This window comes from Erinaceus europaeus, chromosome 5 (genome assembly GCF_950295315.1).
Source record: "Erinaceus europaeus chromosome 5, mEriEur2.1, whole genome shotgun sequence".
In the NCBI taxonomy this organism is placed as follows: Eukaryota; Metazoa; Chordata; class Mammalia; order Eulipotyphla; family Erinaceidae; genus Erinaceus; species Erinaceus europaeus.
The window spans coordinates 81734776-81754039 of NC_080166.1; the positions used below are offsets into that span (position 1 = coordinate 81734776).

The following is a 19264-nucleotide window of genomic DNA, read 5'->3' on the forward strand; positions in this document are numbered from 1 at the left end:
TATAAGGAAGTCTGTGTTATCTTTTTAAAAGTAAAAACGGAAGTGAATGTGTAATCCACTGGAATTGTATCTGCATCAATGAATCTGAATCGACTATGTATGAAATTGTATCTGAATCACAATGGCTATAGTGAACAATTAACATAGGAACATGTGAATGTTTCCCTTCATTTGTAACAATGGGATAGATGCAAACCTGCACACATACCTATTAAAACAACACAGAAAGTTAAAACTATATTGTGGAAATATGAACGGACAAGTCAGTTAATCAGTACTTCAGTGTCACTTGTCTTTTATAAAATGTGCATGATTCTTCAGAAGCATTGTTTCTTCAATACTTGTATTTCAGATTGTCTAAAATATCTGAGTAGTTTTCAAATTGCATTTTGTGGAAACACATTTCTAAATGACCTCTAAGAATATTCTCCATATGAATTAAATGTTTATTCACATGAGTTAAAAAAAAATCTGTGGGTCTTTACTGAAAATGTCTCTTTAGCTCTTCTAAAGTGTTGAACTCACCTGGACTAAAAGCTCAAACACTCAAAGCACAAATAAAGGCACAAAAAGTCTATATTAAATGATCACTAGTATTACCAGAAGGCACAGTCACTTTTTGCTGATTATTTTCAGTCATTAACAAATTGAAATGATCAATTTTGGGTTTTTCTTTCCAGTAGTATTTTGGTTTCTGAATTGATTATTTATTTCTAGTTTTCATGATTTCACAGATGAGGCAACTACAGTAGATTTTCCATCATTAACACCAAAATCTGCCAGAAGCATTTCTGCACTAGTGAATCTCAAAATATTTTACCATTTCATTAAGCCTAAACCCATGTTTTTTAGTATGATTTCAAGAACAGATTGAGTATACACTGGTTACAAAAATGAATGGTAAAATCAGAATTTAAAGTCACAATTATAATTCATCTATCATGATATTCCATTATTTCAGTCAACCTATCTAATAAAATCAACTTCACTCAAAGCCAATCTATCATATCACAAACAACAGTATAGAGTTATTGGAAGAAAGAAGAATAAAGTAAATAACAGCAAAAACTATGATTCCTAAAACTGTCTTGTTATAAAGCCCAATAGAGGGCCCGTCTTCTTCCTACCTCCAATCATCCATAGAGAAAACTACAGAATAAAACATTAGCCAATAACTTAGTTATTAAGTCAAGTTCAAGTAGAAACTCAGAATAGAAATTAACTCCCAGTATGCATAAAAGAACAGTTTGATTTGATCCTTTCTAGCTCAACTGAATTGAAGTGACTAGGCAAATATACACTCCTGACAGAAAATAGTTTAAATGTAAAGTCTACTAAATTATACATAAATGAAACTATAAGAGAATTTTATAAATGGTCTGACACAAAGTGACTTCCTGAATTTTCTCTAATACCTTGTCATTCTCACCAGCAGTAGCAGACTTAAAACCCTCTAGGTAAGATAACATAGCACCAATGACCACATGATAAACACAAAAGCCCTAATAAAAGCAAGGTTTTATACTCCCCCTTCTTCCCTTCCCTTTTCCACACCTTCCCACCTTTGCCTGCTATTCACTTTCTCTTTCTCCATCTCCCCCCCTTTGGTTTTTTTCTGTATTATGCTACAATTATATATAGTCTTATAATTTACATTTTACAACAATTTTGACCAGAGCTTGAGGACAGGGGGACAGTCTATCCTAGTTTAAGTAACACAGGTACAAAGCTTTTCTACTAATGAAAAGCACAGCCATGAATGATGAGCACCGCCATGGAGTCAAAGAACATTGCTGGTATCATAAACCAACTGCATACAATGATGACTAAAAGTCAGAAAAGCTTTCTTGGTCAGTGACGTGAACTTGTCTTCTAATGAACTAAAACCATTTCCCTGCCTACACTGACTAATCTTGTAACGGTGTGAACTACAATGGTTCAGGCTAATGATGTTGCATTATAATCTACTGTTGACATCTTTGGTTATTGTGGCTGAATGTAGAATAGCCTTGATCTAATGGGAGATATTTATATAAAGTAGTAGAAAGAAAAAGAAATTGAGCAGTGTAAAGACAGAGAAATGTCTTCCACTAAGTTTTCTATCTTTTCTAGTACTCTTATGACACAGAACCAACTCCCTTTAGAAAAAGCATTCTGCAGGTTACCATGCACAAGAGGACCTGGGGTTCCAGCCTCCATTCCCTACCTCCAGAGGAGATGTTCATGAGCAGTAAAGCAGGTCTGCAGGTGTCTTTCTTTCTCTCTCCCTCTCCCCTGTCAATTTCTCTCTAACCTATCTAATAAAAAAAGAAAAGAAAAATAAATGGCTGCTGGGAAGCAGTGGATTCATAGTGCAGGCACTGAACCCTAGCCAGAAAGTGAAAAACTCTATGGCTTAAAGTAAAAAAGAAGAAGAAGGAGGAGGAGGAGGAGGAGGAGGAGAAGGAGAAGGAGAAGGAAGAAGAAAGAAGAAGGAAGAAGAAAGAAGAAGAAAGAAGAACCAATTTTCTGCTTAAAATTCAAGCAAAGCACTTTAAATGAGAAAAAAAAAGTGATCACACAAAAGAAAAGTATCCTTTCTTTTTCCAGCTATCTGCAAATCTATCATGCCAACTACAAGTGCACACAGATGAATAAACAGCTCTATTTTTCCACAGTAAAAAAAGTGATGCTCACATTTGCATTCCTTACAGCACTTGCCATCCACATATGCAGGCGCCATCTTTCGTGGACAGTCAGGAGTGGGGCAGCTCAGAGTCTCACACTGGATGGTTCCATTCTGCGAAGCAAACCACAATCAAATCATTCTCAGGTTGTAGTTTGGCACTCTCAATGTGTTTTTAATCTTCCATACTTCTATAATCTTTTAAAATTTTGCCCTCAAAATAGCTTTAAATTTTATAGATTCAAGTTACTGGCATAAAATATCATAAATATCATCAGTGTCTTCAATTATTCTACGGAAAACAAATCCACTGTAAATATGGTCTTTATTATATAACAAAGAACTACAGTAATTGCTCCTGATGCATGATGGTGAGAAAGGACCTATGTTGGGAGTTGAGTGTGTTTTGCAGGCTCCTAACATGGAGAGATTAGAGATGGTACCCATGTGCCAACAACTGTATTCTAACATATCAACCCCACAATAAAGTGATTTAAAAAACACAAACTAGGTAATGACATAGGTAGAGATTGGTTCTTAATTTCTGTCCTTCAACTCTTCTGTTCAACAATAATTTCTGTCCAAAATTTTGCTGCAGTAAGGTAGATGAGAACATCGATAGAGGGGTGGGCACAAACCAACAGGGAACTAGCAGGTCAAGGATAAATCTGGAAGCCGTGTCTCCCCAGATTATCCATAATCTGAACATTAACAAACCAGGAGATTTCTGGACCAGTTGCTACCATCCTGGAGATCCAACCTCAGGACACAGAATCCACCCAGAAGTTGGACAGACTCTACCAAGATGCTATGCTGACAACCATCACAAGAGGTTCCCAAGCCACATAAAATTTGTTTTATTAAAATACATTAATAAAGACTTGAGGGAAATGCTAATCATGGAAATGCTAAGGATCACAGGACTCAGTCCTTGAGGAGTCACCTCACTAAGCTCATCTACATTGCTAACTTGATGTTGGCACCAATAAACTTGAACTTTGTAGTATATGTAGGTCATAATCCTCTATCTTTATGGGCTAGAAAGTGTCTTTAATAATGTAACACACAATCCTTTAGATTTCACAGGGTTTGCTGGCACTTGAGTGTTGTATCTTGAGGAAATGGGTCTTGAAATTTTCATGACCACATTGTTGTAATACATTTTTGAAGAATGGGGGCCCCTGTGTTCCCTTGATCTAAATGCCAGTGGAATCCATACCAGGCATGTGCAGTTCTTACAGCCATCTGTCCAGGACTCGAATTCTCGGTAGGTGGTCCCCTTCATGGTGCAAGTCCGTTCACAATAGCACTGATCCAATCTGTTCATTCGTTGTTCAGCTCGAGACAGCTAGGGCACAAAGGAGTACATATAATGTTCAACAATCCATCAACACAAAATGCAAAATACTACAGTTGGGGTCAGATTATTATTTTTTTTAGTGCAAAGCAGTGAAGATGGTTATGCCTACCTACTACTAGCTATATGCATATGTAAGCCTTTGATTGGCAAGAGCTTTTCCCCTTGCATGATAAATCTGCTTCTTAAAGGTGAAAATAAAAAGTTTATTTTATTTGGATATTTCTATATAAAGTCTAAGTCAAGATGGCAGCACCAACAATGCAGAAAAGTGTTTTATACTACCAAAAAAAAAGTGAAGATTAAAATATGTTTTGTTTCATTAATATGCTTACTCTAGTGAAAACAAACATTTTAGAACTTATACGTGTCCGAAATAAGCTCCTGTACCATGCAACTTTAAGGCTGTCAGCAACTACCATGCATCTTCATAACTGCCTTGGGGAAATGTAGGTAATCATAATTGTCTTAGGAAAATGTAGGTAAACTGGATACAAGTTTAAGACATAAAAATCACACAAGTGTCCACAGTGGTAGGAAGTATTTGTGGAACTGTTTCCTATATATAATTCTAGTACTCATGTTCTCTACAGTGTCCTTCCTCTCGCTTCTTTCTTGAAAAAAAAGAAGTAAAATAATAATACATTAAACAACAATTCTTGTTCTAATAAAGAGTATATAAACCAGGAAATTTGTCTCTTTCCTGATGTATTGAATCACTGGTCATACAGATGGCTACAGCTTGAATATTTATAAGCTCATCATTGACTAGGGATTTAGATTCAGTGTTAGAAAACAGTATAGTATGATGGCCTTTAAGGGTGAATCTTAGTGTGTATAAGGGTGAATCTTAGACAAGCTCAAGGATGGTTAAGCTCTTCTACACTGTAGTTCTAAGTAGATTTTTTTTTTTTTTTACCTTGGCTGATGTTTTGGCTAAAATATCCTGTAGCTCCATGATTTTCTGCACAAGTCCATGAAAGTCATTGCAAGTTGGGCAGGCTGGAATTACAAACACCACATTGGTCAAGCTGGATTTATAAGGAGTTCAATATGATTAAGTCAATGCTGACAACTAATATAGGAGAACTCCAATATCAAATTGACATTCTGGACAAAATTAAGCAAGAAGCACACATCTCATCAGACAGTACAAAAACTAATGGACTTACTGCGATTAAGATCTGGGCACTGGACAATAAATCCTTGGGGCATGACAAGTAATTGCACATCCTGCATTATACCCTGTGTGAAAAATTGTTTTAGAGACATATTACTCTCATATACCCCAAATTATGTTTAACAGTCAAGTTCATGAAGGAAAGTATTACAGAACAGACTCACCAAAATCCCAGAGTAAAATATTTTTTAAAACACATCACTTGTGCTTCAAACCAAAGGTACAAAGAAATTACAATGGGAAAAATAGATGATTACCCACATACTCTCCTTCTGATAATATTATTAAAGCCTCAAGATTAAATGTCAAGATATAATTAAAAGGCAATAGTCATGTTGTTTTGAGAAGCTATTTTTAGGTAGTTACTAAAGACAGGCTTGAAAATGACCTTTATAATCAATCTGGGAAAAAAAAAATCTGCTTTCAGCACCAGTAAAACTGATCCTAGTTTTAAATTAACTGCAAACAGTAGAAAGAAAAGGATAGAAAAACTGAGTCATAACAGCATTTAATCATGTCTCATTTTTTCCACTGAGAGTCTTTGTAACTCATTTCTCAGTTCAAAGAATTAGTGATGAGTCCTTATGTGTACAGAAAGTTTCACATGTATTATTTTTAATTTATTATTATCAATATTATTTTGCCTCCAGGTTTATCACTAGGCGAGGTCGGTGTCTGCACTACGAATCCACTGGTCCTGGCCCCTTGTATGTACTGTGAGGATATGATTAGTTTCTACATTGTGGCGATCTTAAAACAAACATCAAATGGTGGCTGGCAAATGGCACATTCCAGCTACCCTCTTTTTAAATTATTTTTTAAATTTTTTGTAAATATTTATCCCCTATTGTTGCCCTTGTTGTTTTATTATTGTAGTTATTTATGCCATAGTTGTTGGATAGGACAGAGAGAAATCGAGAGGAGAGGGGGAGAGAAAAATAGACACCTGCAGACCTGCTTCACCAACTGTGAAGTGACCCTCCCTGCAGGTGGGGAGCCGGGGGCTCGAACCGGGATCCTTAAGCCGGTCCTTGTGCTTTGCACCATGTCCTTGTGCTTTGCGCCACCTGCTGTGCTACCACCCAACTCCCAATTATTATTATTATTATTATTTTTTAAGAAAGGCAGACTGCAACATGCAGCACCTCATTTGGATGTGTCTGGAGTCTTGGAAGCTTGACTACCCTACGATCTCCTACAAATGGACCTTGCGAGCTTATTTGGAGGTTCTAGCAGGGGAAAGCAGCTACTCATATACCCTTGACCTCAGACTGGTCCGTCTCTATTAGGGGAAGGCCATCCTCTTTGACGAAGCGCGCAGCTTCAGAAGGGCTGCAGATAGAGCCTCGAGGAAGGAAGGGGACACCCACCTGGCCAACCAAACCAGCTGAATCAACCCTGGAAGTCAATGGGGTGACAGATGTCACAGCCAGATAACCCTCACGTCACCAGCTGCCCTCTTCATCCACCAAGACCTTCCTCCTTTATCAACGTTATCTATTTATGTAACTAATGTAGCCCATTATTCCTTTACAAATACAAACAGGATGTCTGATGACAGAGGTGACTAGTGCCATCATACTATCAAGACAATTCTGAATGTGATGGCAACTTCACAGTTAAATACTGGCCTATGTATCTTCTACTTCACTTATTACCATTCGATCATGGTTAACAAAATCTTAGGATTTCAGTGGTATCTGTTTAATCTTATTACTAGCATAGCACAAAAACAGCACCTATGAAAATCATCAATATTTCAGCTTGTTATAGAGCAATTGCTCAATCTGCTGTTTGGTGTTAAAAGTAACAATGTGAATGCAAGTCCAAATGTATATATACTTTAAAGGTTTGAATACAGTAAAACTTTAGTGGACATCCACATCCCCAATCTATAAAACAAAAATATGACCCTGGAGTAATACACAAAGTTGATGTGTGAGAAGGATTCTAAAGTCCTATTTGGAACACATGAGAAAGTCTCTCAGACTTAACTATAGGAGAATCTTGGCACTCAGCACAAGTCTGCCACCGCTTTCACAGGATAAAAGCATTCACTTTTCATAAATTGCAGGAATGGGATCAATTCCCCATGACTGGTTCTGGACAAGTCACTAAACTTCTCTGAGCAGATTTAGGAATATTTACACGGGAGAAGTCCTTGCATTGGGCTAGCAAGACTATGATTCAATGGACTAACATAGTCAAAGCACCTGGTTTCCAAGTAACAGAAAATGTTTCAGCTTTAAAATATCTTGCTGAAATTATATAGGCCTTGCTTAGGAAACCATTTTCTTTTCTTTTTTTCTTTTTTTGCCTCTAGGAAGCCATCTTTTTTTCATTGTTGTTGTTACTGTTGTTGGATGGATAAAACAGAGAAATTGAGAGAAGAGAGGAAGACAGAGAGGGGGAGAAAAATATTGACACCTGCAGACCTGCTTCACTGCTTGTGAAGCGACCTCCCTGCAGGTAGGCAGCCAGGGGCTCAAACCAGGATCCTTGCTCTTTGCACTGTGTGTGCTTAACCCTGTGTGCTACTGACTAGTCCTAGGAAACTATTTTTTAAGTTACTCGTACTTACTCTACCTGCACATCCATGATTTGGACACATCACCTATGATTTTTTTTTTTTTAATCTCACCATGCACTTTCATTTCCCCAGCAATGGCTATAATATAGTCACTAGAAGGACCATGGCTATATTATGGGTTTGCTGTTAAGAAATTTTCTGGACTTTATTTCTTTATTCTAAAAATACAGAAAGTCAAAGAGGTTCTTTGAGCACCTCAACAGTAATAAAACTCTCTGATGTGTATCTCTACGTAGACACTGAAGAAAAGACCATAAATTATGATTGCTTGCTAAGTATGATAAATGTTTAAATACATATGTATTCCTCTCTCACTTTCTGGAAGACAAGCAAACCATGAATAATGAATATAGAAAAGCTTTCAATCCTCTATCATTAGTATACTATCATTAGTATACTCTAAAAGTATCTTCAAAACTGATAGTTCAATGTTGGATAATTTATTTGGGTATTAATATTTTAGATGTTAATTTTTAATGATTCAACATGGCTTTGCAAAAATTACAGTTTTAGGGATAAATATAAATATATATTTCCATGTACAAGGATTCAGGTTTAAGCTTTAATCTCCACCTTGCAGGTGGGGAAGCTTCACAAAGTAGTTAAGCAGTGCTGCAAGTGTCTCTCTCTCTCCCTTTCTATTCTCCCTCCCCTCTCAACATCTCTTTGTGTGTATGTGTCTGTATAAATAGACTCTTTTCACCCACCATTAGTTTCAGTGCCGCTACACCAAAGAGACAACTCTACCTAGAGCATACACCTTCCTTGTTCCCTAATCAAGATTCTTATTATTTTTAATAACTCATCTCAAGAATATCATGCTAATTGTACTGTGATCATAGCCCAAAGGCAATCTCTACTGTGTCTGAAACTTGAAGCAGTGGTTTAGGATAAAAGATAAAACAACAATGATTAGTAAAATAAATCACCAGGGCAAAAAAAAAAATACACACAAACAGAAAAAAATAATTACACAAATTGTTTATATCACACCTTTAAAATAAAAAGAACATTTTTTCCCAAGCTCCTAAGAAAGCATTCATATTTATACATAATGCTCAGATGTTGACCAAAAGATACCTTAAAATAGCCATGTGCATTATTCCTCTGTCCTAGCCAGAATGTTGTGCCCAGAGGAAAGTCCGTGGAAGGCTTTTCCACCACTCTTTCATATATTCTGTAGAAAGGAGACATCAGATACATATAATATGAGTTGACAGTCATTTTCTAAATACTTACATGTCCTAAACCAAAATCAGCACACTTACTTATTGCAGTCAATGTGCAAAATCAAATGGGAGGCACTGATGGCTAAGGAGAGCTTGTGCCACTTGTCATCAGCCAGAATGTAAGGAAACACTTCCGTGTGAGGGCGACTGCCTGTGCGATAGTGCAGTCTGACTTCATTCCTATGGCCACTGCTTTCCAGCTCCAGGTACCTGCACAGACAAGACATCCCTGTGAGCCCAAAACGTGGCCAGTTAAGAGCCCTGTGGTTGCTGTGAGGTTTCCTCCTGGAGATAGGATCAGAAATGTTGCTTGTGTGTATTTGATATACGGACTCTCTCAAAAGCCTAGACCAAGTAGATCAGAAACAACCAGTGGCACTGCTATATAAGATACTGTGTACTATACAGCAAACCGTAACAAAAGGACTTTTCAAAGTTAACCCAATTACCAAATAATGTGATGATAGCATTAACTATCCATTGTCTTTTTGAACCCTAAGACAGCAGGAACCTCACATCTCCACTATAGAGCATATATTTCCCCCAGTCCTAGAACCTTAGGATAGTGCCCACTTTCCCGTTTGCCTCTCCCAATCCATATCAAATAATATTGCATCAGCCGGTCGCAACCTAATCAACGCAACAATTGCCACCTCAACATGCTTCACTTCAGACTGTGTCCAGAGACTTCACGTGTGGAATGACAACCCTTCAGCTTCATTACTCGGGTGAGACCTTTCCTTTCATAGTATTCTCTAATTCCATCCCAGGTGGTTCACTTTCTAACAAAGTCCCAAAACCTAGATATAGACCAGTTTCTGTGAGAGAGAGCATATGTTCACACGTATCCATAAACTAGTGCAAAATATATACCTGAAAGCAGAAGTACACTAGAGTTTGCAGTGAGTACCCCCTATCCCCAACACTTCCTCTCCACTATTCCAACCTTTGGGTCCATGATTGCTCAACAATTTGTTTGGCTTTGTATGTTAACTCTCTTTTCAGCCACCACGTTCCAGATGCCATCAGGATGCCGGCCAGGTTTCCCTGGACTGAAGACCACACCAATGTGTCCTGGAGCTCTGCTTCCCCAGAGACCCACCCTACTAGGGAAAGAGAGAGGCAGACTGGGAGTATGGACCGACCAGTCAACATCCATGAAGTAATTACAGAAGCCAGACCTTCCACCCTCTGCAACCCACAACGACCCTGGGTCCATGCTCCCAGAGGGATAGAGAATGGGAAAGCTATCAGGGGAGGGGGTGGGATATGGAGATTGGGTGGTGGGAATTGTGTGGAATTGTACCCCTCCTACCCTATGGTTTTGTTAATCTTTCCTTTCTTAAATTAAAAAAAAAAAAGACCAGAAAACAACAACAAAAAAAAAGAAATGTTGCTTGAATTGGATTTCGAACTTGGCACCCAAAGCAGCTCTCAGTCATGATGAGGTTGACAGTATGCCTTTGGAGCAAAAGCAAACCTTCGGAATGAAGCAGCTAACCAAAAGCTATCGTTTCATGAGTATTATCAATACAGGTTTTTTTGTTTTTGTTTTTGTTTAATTAAGTACATTTGTAAAAAAAAAAAAAAAAAAAAAGGAGCAAGAAGAAAATAATGATTCAAAACACTAAAATGGGAGCTGGTAAAATCATAATAACTATGCAGAAAGACTCTTATGCCTGAGGTTTAATGCCCTGCTTCACCAGAAACCAAAGCTGAGAAGTGCTCTGGTGAAAAAATAAAATAAAATAAAAAACTATGGCCCACCATCACATGTGCTGCAGTAGTCCTGAATTTTTCTCTCTCTCCTTCTATCTCAAGTTAAGATTTTATATTTATGGCTTGTTTGTTTTATTTTGTCTTGTTTTAATTGGGGGTTAATGATTTATAGTAGTTACTGGCACATAGGTGTCTGCAAAACATTCTTACCCCCAAATCAGGTCCATCACTACATACTAGCGCACACACACACACACACACACACACACACACACACACACACACACACACACACACACCCCATACCAAAAAGGGGTTTTGTAAGAATTTGAAAAAGTTAATTTGAGAAAACTCTCCTCATGCTACTTGGTCCAGGTATGACATTCAGTAAAAAGGTCTGTGGCAGCTAAACTTTTTTATTACTATTAAACAAAAGCAAGAGGTCAAATCTCTCCTTTTTCTTCCTATGTCGCAGCCAGAGGCAGGGTCCTGACCTAGCAATCAGAGGCTCATTCCTGAGCCCTGGAGTCTACGTGGGGCACAGCTAGGACAGAGCAAGAGGAGACTATGGCATGATGTGAGGACAGCAGCACCCTGATCAGCTACACCAAGGGCACCCTGCACCTTGCTTCCCTTTTGCTAGTGCCTTGAGTTATCAACTGCTCCTGAGTTCAGGGGCCCCAGCTTTCCATCAATGCTGTAAGCTGCCCTCTTACCCACATCTGCAAGATCACTGGGCAACTAAAAATCTGACACAATTAGATGATACAACTATGACTAGAGGCAAAACACACAGTTGGAACTAAACATATCAGTATTTTAATTTTTTAATGCCCCCACAGCTCCCCAGTGGCCCGTGTTCTTTCCTTTTTCTCATTTTTCATTTTGAAAGGGACAGCAAAAAATTAAGAAGGATTGGGGAGATAGAAAAGGGGAGAGAGAGATACCTACAGCATTACTTCACTGCTGGTAAAGCACATGTAGGAACTGGGGGTTACAGCTGGAGTCTTTGTGTTTAACCACCACCTGGCCCTAAAGGTTTCAGTATTTTTGAAAGCCATTGTTTGAGCAGTGGAATCACTGAGTAGTTACTTAACCCTTCCATTGCCTTTTACTTCCCCTTTACTATTCATAATTTTGAGAAGTAACTCTAATCAGAAAGAAAGTTCATCCTGTACAATGGTTCGTTTCCTCGTTATTCAAATGCCCTTTGGTTTGGCAGAGATGTAAACTAATTTAAAATTAGACTTCAGAAAGGCTAACAACAGTGACTGGACATCCTTCATCATAACAACTCCCTTCACAACTCAAGATCAAAGGATAAAAATAAGGTCATGTCTTAGCTGACAAAAATGCTGCACGCAATGTGAAATGAGAACTTCCATGCTGCCTTAAATTAAATGTAAACAGAAAAATGATCTGATCATCACAGTACATTAAGTTACAACCCAGCTGTAAATTAGTCACCTGAAGAGAAGTCGCAGGTGCTTACATGGCCACACATATCCTCTGTGGAGCTCATGAATGACACAGTTACAGAGAGAGGTACAGGCACAGACTTTAGAACTAAAAGTCCAACTGGGCTGCCTCTCACTCCTCTCTACATAATTATAATCTGACTCTTCCCTGCCTCAGCTTTCTCACCTGTAAAATGACAGAACACAAGAGATGGTCATATAATGGAGGGCATCTGAAACAAGACATATGAAGTATTTCCATTATAAGTTAGTAATCCCAGTTGAAAAGTTGGCTTCTTAGTCAATTCTATAAATAAGTGGGGTGTGTGAGTGTGTGTGTGTGTGTGTGTGTGTTTTCACTTTATTGGAGGTGTTGGTGGTTTACAGTATAATCGTCACATATGGATACAACTTCTCATATCCCCATGAGAGGCCTCTCTCAAACACTCTCACCCCTTTTCCACTATCATGCACCAGATTCCCTAAGTTCCCACCACCTACCACTCCATCTATTCCCCTCCCTCCACACAATCCTTTGTTTTGGTGCAGTAGAGCACATCTATGCTAACTGAGATAAGCCAAAAAGAGAAAGGACAAATACCAGTACCAGATGACCTCGCTCATATGGGACAACTTAACAAAAAAAAGGACAAGAAAGAAAAACAGAAAATAAAACTTGAATACATTTATTCAGTGAAAGAATGCAGAAACTAGGAAAAAAAACAGAAACAAACAAACAAGCAAAACAGAAGAACCTAGCTGACAGCATTGTGACAATATAGAACATATGAAATGTGAAGTCCAATGCTAGAGTCAAAATGATTGAGTTTAAAGCTTTTGCTCATTTTCTATAAAAAATTGACCTTTTGTAGACTCTTGAATATGTTGACTCTCTTAAAAGTTTAGACCAGGAAGAACGGAAGTAACCAGTGGCATGGCTATATACAAATAATGTCAAAGTACATTATGGTGATGTCAAATTATGATGATGGTGTGTATGATACAGTAAATCCCTACAAAAGGATTTTTCAAAGTTAACCCAATTGCCAAATAATATGATTATAGCAAGAACTATCTATTGCCTTCTTAAACCCTAAGACAGCAGGAACCTCCCACTTACTCTAAAGAGCCTATATTTCCCCAAGTCTGGGAACCCCGAGAGTGGGACTCACTTTCCTGCATGCTTCTCTCAAGTCATACCAAATGATATTGCATCCACCAGTCCCAGCCTAATCAACACAACAAAAACCACCTCAGCATGCTTCACTTCAGACTGTAGATGTCAGGCATGGAATGTCAACACTTCAGCATCATTACTCAGGTGAGGCCTTTCCTTTCATAGGATCCTCTAATTCCATTCCGGGTGGTTCACTTCCTAACAAAGTCCCAAAACCTAGATATAGAACAGGTCCCATAAGATAGAGCATATGTTCACAGGTATCCATAAATTGGAGCAAAATATATACCTGAAAGCAAAAGTACACAACAGTCTGCAGTGAGTCAGTATAAAGTTCATAATGAAATAGTGTCTACTTAGACTTAGATACCCTCCTCACCTACTTCCTATTACACTTCACTCACTCACTCACTCACTCCATAGCTAACTTTATCAAAGCAAGGAAAGCAAAAGCTAAATAAGGGCAAGAGACTGGCATACTTTAACGATGATTCTTTAGTCACTATCAGGCCATTCCATCAGCTGGGGCCCTAATCAGGGAGTCCTGATACTACCAAAGAGACATGATGATGTCATGGCTGGAAAAAGGACCAGAAAGCCAGATCAGGGAAGAGAGTAGCTCCCAATTATGGGAAAGGTGTATAAATGTTGTTGACTATAAGCCCCATCGATTTGATCTGATCTGTTTTGGGCCCTCTGGAATACAACTAAAATAGGACTACTATTTACAAAATGGAGATCCCCCCCCACTCTTTGAACCTGCACTATTCCAGCCTTTAAGTTCATGATTAGTCTTCCATGATCCAGCTTTCTGTTCCTTTTTCCAGCCATGACATCATCTCCCCAGACAACAACTTGGATCCACCTGCATATCAGATTTCAGACTCAGGGGAAAAAAAAGAACTAGTAAAGTCATAGGCCCTTTAGAATAGAACTAAAATATGCCTACTAGCTATCTACAAAATGGAGACACCCCTCCCCCCACCTCTTCATCTGCACTATTCCAGCCTTTAGGTCCATGATTAGTCAACAACTTGTTTGGTTTTGTATGTTAACTCTCTTTTCAGCCACAAAGTTCCAGATGCTACCATCATGCCAACACGACAACCCCACCAATATGTCCTGGAGCTCCGCTTCCCCAGAGCCCTGCCTCACTAGGGAAAGAGAGAGGCTGGGAGTATGGATCGACCTGTCAACACCCATGTTCAGTGGGGAAGCAATTATAGAAGCCAGACCTTCCACTTTATGCATCCCATAATGACCCTGGGTCCATACTCCCAGAGGGCTAAAGAATAGGAAAGCTATCAGGGGAGGGGATGGGATACAGAGTTCTGTGGTAGGAATTGTGTGGAGTTATACCTCTCTTATCCTATGGTTTTGTCAATGTTTCCTTTTAATAAATAAAAAATATTGATTAAAATTTCATTTTTATAAATATAAAAGTTAATATTGATTCTATTTTTGTTAGTTGGGATTTTTAAAATTTTATTTTTTTTATTTATTCCATTTTGTTGCCCTTGTTGTTTTATTGTTGTCATCACTGTTGGATATAACAGAGAGAAATGGAGAGAGGAGGGGAAGACAGAGAGGGGGAGAGAAAGACAGACACCTGCAGACCTGCTTCACCTACTCCCTTGCAGGTGGGGAGCTTGGGGCTGGAACCAGGATCCTTATGCAAGTCCTTCTGCTTTCCGCCACCTGCGCTTAACCCACTGTGCTATTGCCTGACTCCCCTAGCTGGGATTGTCTTTAATGGCATTTGATCATAAAGGTAAGAAAGTATAAGGCAGTAATTTATGAGTTCTCAAAAAAAACTCTCAGTCCTTATCTCCACAAATTACTCTGATACCGGAATAAGTGAAAAAAAGAAACTCAGGTTCTTTGAAGTAGAAATAATATGTTATTTTCTTTATATGAGTGTTTAAAGAATTAAGTAAAATGCCATGCTTAGTTTGCATGGTTCTTTATAGAAAGACCCCATTCCTATCATGTTTATGATTTATCGATACATTTGCCATGACATTTATGTATGCTATTTAAATTTTAGTAATTTTTCCAAGTGGATTATAATTTAAACCAGTATGAAAACAGCATGGTATTTCCAAAATAAGATATCTAACTAATGTGAAATCTCACTGTGATATTCCCATGAAATGATCATGCAGTTAACTTTGAATGCATTCAGAAAATAACAATTCCAAGATTGCTACAATTTCATGTTTACAAAATATAGACCATCCCTTATAAAGAGCATAAAGAGAAAAAGATTCTATAAATTCTGATTCATTGCTCGGTTTATATGAGGGAACATTATGGGCACTGAGCATATTGCTGTGAACAAGATCAAATAATATGGTGAGCTAGACTTCATCAGTAATAAACTTAAGTGAACATTAAGTATAGCCATTTCAAAGCTAATAGTACTAGTAAAGTCTTGCCACAAGAAGAGGAATAGAGCCAGATTAATGAAGACAGATGGTTTCTTCACAAATAATATAGCCAGGAGCCAGAACACAGATCATTCACCAAAGGGAATGATGAGTGGCAAACAGAAGTAACTCATGACTGAAGTTCTGGTATCTAACATCATGGTTAAATAATAAGCTTCCATATTACTACCCTATGTAACTGAGTTGACAATGATAATAAAAGGGAAGCAATTACCACTTCTATAATAGAGGTATTTCACTATTTACTATTAATGACAAGGCCAAGGGGAAACAAAGAAATTCTAAGAAATAAGATGATATAATCCTAGAGAGAATGAGGGTTTTGTGGAACTTTGTGTTTTTATAAAATTTCAATTTGAAGAATGTATTACATGAGAATTAGTGGGGAGAAAAAAGATACATGATAAAACAGATGCACCAACAGCATCTCACTTGGAAAGTTCCATGCTTTGTCATGTGCAAGATACAGGTCCAAACCCAGCTCACCACAATGACGAAAGCTTTCGTTCTCTGATTCTTTTCTCTTTCTGCGTCTCTTTCCCACTCTATATTAAAGGAAGGAGGGTGGGAGGGCGGGCGGGGAAGAAGGGGAAGGGGAAGGAGAAAGGTAAAGTAGTAAAAGCTTAAGGACCCACAAGATCATACACTTAGATGTGCCTGCTTTGTCCTGGGTATGACGCAGGTTGGAAACCAGCTCACTCCACACAGTCAGATGCTTCTGTTTTGTGGTGTCTCTCTATCTCTATTTCTATGTCTATCTCTGTGGTTCCATCTGAAAGTTGACCTGGAAAAAAGAAGCTCTAGTAACAAAAAAGGGGGGGGGGGGATGAAGGTAGGTAGACAAGGAAGACCAGAGGAAGAAGGGGAAAATTTTACTATACAAATTTTACAAGAATTTGCAGAGTCCATGAAATCTCTTCAGACTTCAAATGAAGTGCTCCTGCCTTATGCTAAGAACAAGCAGAAAGAACGCGAAAGATTTGACAACATGGTCCCACATGAATTTATATAAAGTAGTAGGCTATACTTAGACAAAAATTCAGAAAAGAGGTTCCCGGAAGATGGCAGACTGAAAAGCTGCTAGTGGCTTGAGCTCTGACAACATCTTCTGGAAACGGTAGGATTTTTTAGCTTTAGTAGGCCAGTCAATAAGGGGTCCGAGCGGTGACACCAAGGAGGTGACTATAACTTAATTTGGGTTAAAAAATAGAGTAGAAAAAAAGGGAAAATAAATTTTTTTCCTTTTAATTATTAAGCACATCTCCTCCCACCCCACCCCCCCATAACCAGTCCCTGGGGACCAGCTCCTAGCAGGCTCCCCTGCTGAGCTTCTGTCTTTACCAAATTCCTACCCCACCAGGGAGTATCATTCATTCTAAGTCTATACCCTCCTGAAACCTCTGGCCTTTTTTCTTTCTAAGTAGCCAACCCCCCCACCTCACCCTGCATAGCTAATTAAATAATTAAAAATAAATTAATAAAAAATTAAACTCTTTCCTTTCACCGCTCTTTTATGACTTTTCTTTTTCTTATCTTTTTCATTTTTCTCTCTCTTTTTTTTCTTTTCTCATTCTTGTCATCATTTCTTCCTTAATCCTACAGCTTCCAAATCCACAGGCCCCAACCCCCACACCACCAAACAGTGTGCTTTTTTGAACTCACTGATACACATTTGGGAATTATTTGGGGGAAGAATTCTGACTCAGTGTGGACTCTCACTGCGAGAGTCCTTCCTCCTTTAGCCACCCCTAGAACATACAGTGGATAGTAGATTTGCATAACTGTCTAATATCAGCCATCCTTGTCTAGTCCTGAGGTTTATTGGTTTTTTGTTTTTTTTTTCTCATTCTTAACAATCAGCTGCCTCTGATTACAAGGTTTGAGGTAATCTGGGACATGTTTTTTTTTGTTTTTTTTTTTTACCCTGCTCTATTTTATTATTAATATTATATAAAGGCATATATCTTCCCCCCCTTTAGGTTGATCAGAATTAACTCTTAGGGTATCTTTCATTGCTAGGGTTGTGGGCATCTTATTTATTGTCTCCTTACTCCTACCTCCTCTACAGACTCTCCCTTCCCTCCTCCTCCTAGCTAATTAAAAAAATTAAATTAAATTAAAAATAAAGTAATCAAAAAAAAACCCTTTCCTTTCACTGCTCTTTAATTACAGCTCGTTTTCTTATCTTTTCCCTTTTCTCTCACTTGTCTCTTTTTTCTTTTTTTTTTTAATCTTGTCATACACTTCTTCTTTCCTTCTTCTTTGCCGTTCTGAATTTTTGAATTATTTTGGGGAAGAAATCTGACTCAGAGTGGACTCTCTATGTGTGTATCTCTGCTCTACTTCCCTTTCCCCCCTTACTACCCCTAGAATATACAGTGGATAGTAGATTTGCATAACTGTCTATTGTTGTTATCCCTTCTTTCTTTTCTCTTTCTTCTTCACTGGGATTTGGTTACTATTTTTTCACAGACTGGAGAAATTGTTTGGCTAACTGGTAGTGATTAAACTGCTTCAATACTTGCTTCAGTTGCTACTGTAATTCCTGAGGTTGGTGAGTGCAACTGTCATAAAGGTATTCAGTACAGTGTTGCTTGTACTCAAGACACAACAGCTGAGGAACAACAGAGAATAGAAAAAGAAACACATAAATCAAAAAAATGGGTAGATCAAAAACAAATAAAACTGAGACTCCAATGAACGAAGACAAGAGCCCAGAAGAAACTACAAATCAGCAAGAAGTAACCATAGATAAGAAAAGTATGCAAGCAATAATAAACTTAGGAACGGCAGTATTAGGGAAACAACAGTTGAGACCCCCTAGGAAAATACTGATTATCTTGAGGCTATTAGAGAACTGAAAGCTGAAATAGCTGTAATGAAGAAAGAAGCTGAGGCAAGGGAAAGCAGACTAACAGAAGCAGAAAACAGAATTAGTCAGACAGAAGATGACTTAGAGAAAACGAAGAAGATGAAAGAGCTTAAAAAGAGATTCAGAGACACTGAAAACAACAACAGAGTCATATGGGATGATCTCAAAAGAAGTAACATTTGTATAATTGGCCTGCCAGAGGAAGAAAGAGAGGAAGGGGAAGTAAACATTCTAGAGGAAATAATAGAAGAAAACTTCCCAGACCTGAATAACAGAAAGGATATCAAGGTTCAAGAGGCCCAGAGAGTACCAAACAGAATCAACCCAGACCTGAAGACACCAAGACACATCATAGTCACAATGAGAAGAAGTAAGGATAAAGAAAGGATCCTAAAGGCTGCAAGAGAGAAACAAAAAGTCACATACAAGGGAAAACCCATAAGATTATCTGCAGACTTTTCCACTCAAACTCTAAAAGCCAGAAGAGAATGGCAAGATATCTATCGAGCCCTGAATGAAAAAGGGTTTCAACCATGGATAATATATCCTGCTAGACTTTCATTCAAGC

General features: G+C 38.2%; 1 protein-coding gene across 3 annotated transcripts in view; it reads right to left on the reverse strand.

Moving 5' to 3' along the window:
• Positions 1-19264, reverse strand: part of NELL2 (neural EGFL like 2) — a 465627-nt gene that overhangs the window by 270783 nt on the left and 175580 nt on the right. For all 3 annotated transcript variants that reach the window (XM_060191433.1, XM_016188843.2, XM_060191432.1), the window contains exons 5-10: positions 9061-9231; positions 8873-8969; positions 5195-5267; positions 4942-5024; positions 3885-4013; positions 2677-2779 (exon numbers count right to left, since the gene is read on the reverse strand). In XM_060191433.1, coding sequence (XP_060047416.1) covers positions 2677-2779; positions 3885-4013; positions 4942-5024; positions 5195-5267; positions 8873-8969; positions 9061-9231 — 656 coding nt within the window. The remainder of the gene's footprint in view (positions 1-2676; positions 2780-3884; positions 4014-4941; positions 5025-5194; positions 5268-8872; positions 8970-9060; positions 9232-19264) is intronic.